General features: G+C 52.3%; 1 protein-coding gene across 1 annotated transcript in view; it reads right to left on the reverse strand.

The window, feature by feature from the left end:
- Positions 1-390, reverse strand: part of CSUI_001801 (uncharacterized protein) — a 1721-nt gene extending 1331 nt beyond the window's left edge. The window contains exon 1 of the mRNA XM_068062004.1: positions 146-390. Coding sequence (XP_067926021.1) covers positions 146-349 — 204 coding nt within the window. The 5' untranslated portion in view covers positions 350-390. The remainder of the gene's footprint in view (positions 1-145) is intronic.
- Positions 391-2435: the final 2045 nt, after the last annotated feature.

Here is a 2435-nt window from a genome sequence, read left to right on the forward strand (position 1 = left end):
GCTCACTTTCACGCATAAACACGGACATATCATTTTTTAATGCGACAAGGGCACTCTGCTGCTCGAAATCTGACTGAGCAGACAGTCGGCTGTGCTGATGAGCTATTGTCTCGCTCGCTTGCTTCACTTTGCGCACGATGTCCGCCTCTATCTCCTCGACTCTCTCTGTCAGGTTCTTTAGTTGTTCACGTGCTTCACTCGTCATAGCGTCCTCAAGGCGAGGTACTACGCCCTCATCCTTGAATTGAGTCAGCGCTCTTACTTCATTGCGCGTATCGTGGATCTCCTTCTCCAGTGCCGCATGCAGTTCTCGCCACTCTCGCTCACTTTCACGCATAAACACGGACATATCATTTTTTAATGCGACAAGGGCACTCTGCTGCTCGAAATCTGACTGAGCAGACTTTTGTCCTTGCTCAGATGCGAGGAGGTCACACATCTTCTTGATCTGCTGCCTGGTGCTGTCCTCGGTCTCCTTCGCTCTCTCCGTCAGGTTCCGCGCTTGCTCATTAAGCGCACGCTTCAACTTCTTTTCCAGGGTGGCAGTAGCAGTCAACACCTGCCGGTTGACCATCAAAGAGACCTCACTTCGGTGGTTCTCCAGCAGTTTTTGAATGTCAGCCCAGTCGTATTGTCTTTGAGCGTCGTGATGCATCTCGTGCACATCACCAACGTGGCCCTCCGCCCGTCTCTCCGGAGGCTCGACGGTTGTGCCTTTTTCTGTCGCCTTCCCACCATCAGGCTCGCCGTTACGGCCGTCTTGTTCCTGCCGGCTGCTGCTCGTGCTGCCAAGCTTCGTACCGAGCTTTTCACTCCACTCCCGAAGCTGCTCGTCCAACGAGGCCTTCATCTTTTTCTCTAATGCACTCGCCATCGTCGCTACCTGCCGTTGGACTATCATGGCGACGTCGGTCTGCTGTCTCTTCAGTAACTGGCGTATGTAGGTCCAATCGAACTGTCTTTGAGAATCGTGAGGTCGAGGCGTACAATGTGTGTAGCCATCGCCCTCTGCCTCCGAATGTTCCACTCCTTGCGTCACCGCCTTCGTGGTCTTCCCCCGCCCTGCATTGTTCTCCGGTGCGACAACTGCCTGTCTTTTCAATTCCCCAGTTGCCTTTTTTTGTTCTTCCAGCTCCTGCAGCTTCGCCTGAACTTCTGTCAGTTGCTGCGTGTTCGAGTTAACAGTGTAAAGAAGCGTAAAAAACGCCGTGCTGAGAAAAGCTGTCTCAGATAGTACCGCCTTTGACCGTCTCGTAGAGACTAACGCCATGGTGGTACGGTGCACAGAAGTAAAGATTAGTCTGCCTGGTACGACGAGACCTTGAAAAACAGAAAGCCTGGTGAAATGGAATTGCTAAAGAAAAAAACATGAAAAATTGGGACTTGTTGAAAATGCACAGAAAAAGAAAGCTCGAAAGATTTTCGCACAATGGAAGATCTGAACCATTAAACCTAGCCAAACCAACGAGCGGCCGGAGAGTGATCAGATCTCTTCCGAGGGGAACGCGGCCAACAAGCCACCCTAGTTGCAGGCCGTCCGTGTGAGGCCGGAAACCTCGCGGGGGTGATCTAGAAGGCCGCTCGATGAAGGACAGCCGCGGTAGTCCTTTCTGGAATATCAAAGGGACTGCGGCTGCCGTGCCAAGTCAAATCTCGATGGCTAGCTGACCTGTATGCGCCCGTCAAATCGATGCTGGTCTAAGAACCATCTCCGCTTGGCTCGACCGCGGAGTGACAGTACGGTTCGATGAGCGAGCCTCGGTACGCAACGGCCTTACCACCGGAAAGCTGTCATTTTTTTCGTTCCACCGTAAAGGCACATGTGGCCGCTCGTTTCAGGTCTAGAATTACGCAGCTTAGCTTGCTGCGAGAGTCGCCAGCCCGTTCCACGACCATACGCCGCCATACGTCTGTAGGCAAAGAATTTTCTCCTTGCTAACTGGTGAGCTGTTTGTCACACCATGATAATCATCGAATTTTGTATTGGGATGTAGACGTGGTGAAAACATTACTAAGGCTCCAGCTAAAGACAGGAACAGGTAAGATCAAAAGCTACCAAAACTCAAACAGCTGCCAGCAAGTGCCTCACAGCAGGCCTCCGCGCCTAAAACACTGCCTCTTTCCAGTAACATTGAAGAGGAAGGAATCCTCTGTACGACATTAGAGGAAGTGTTTAGATAGACACAACTGCAAACAGATCGTCGTAGGAGTTGCTGGATGAGGAAGACGGAGGCAGGAGTGAGAAAAGGGATGACAGAAGTCGGGTTCGAACCAACGCCCTTTCGGACTGCGGCCTANNGACCACTCGGCCATTCTGCCTGAAGTGCGGAGCGCGACAGGAGTAGAGCTTCGCTCGTTCAAGGCGCTGGCGTAGATTGTCTCTGGCGGTCCTCTTCGTGGTGAGAGGGTATTAGGCAGAATGGCCGAGTGGTCTA

Source organism: Cystoisospora suis, assembly GCF_002600585.1.
Source record: "Cystoisospora suis strain Wien I chromosome Unknown contig_722, whole genome shotgun sequence".
In the NCBI taxonomy this organism is placed as follows: domain Eukaryota; phylum Apicomplexa; class Conoidasida; order Eucoccidiorida; family Sarcocystidae; genus Cystoisospora; species Cystoisospora suis.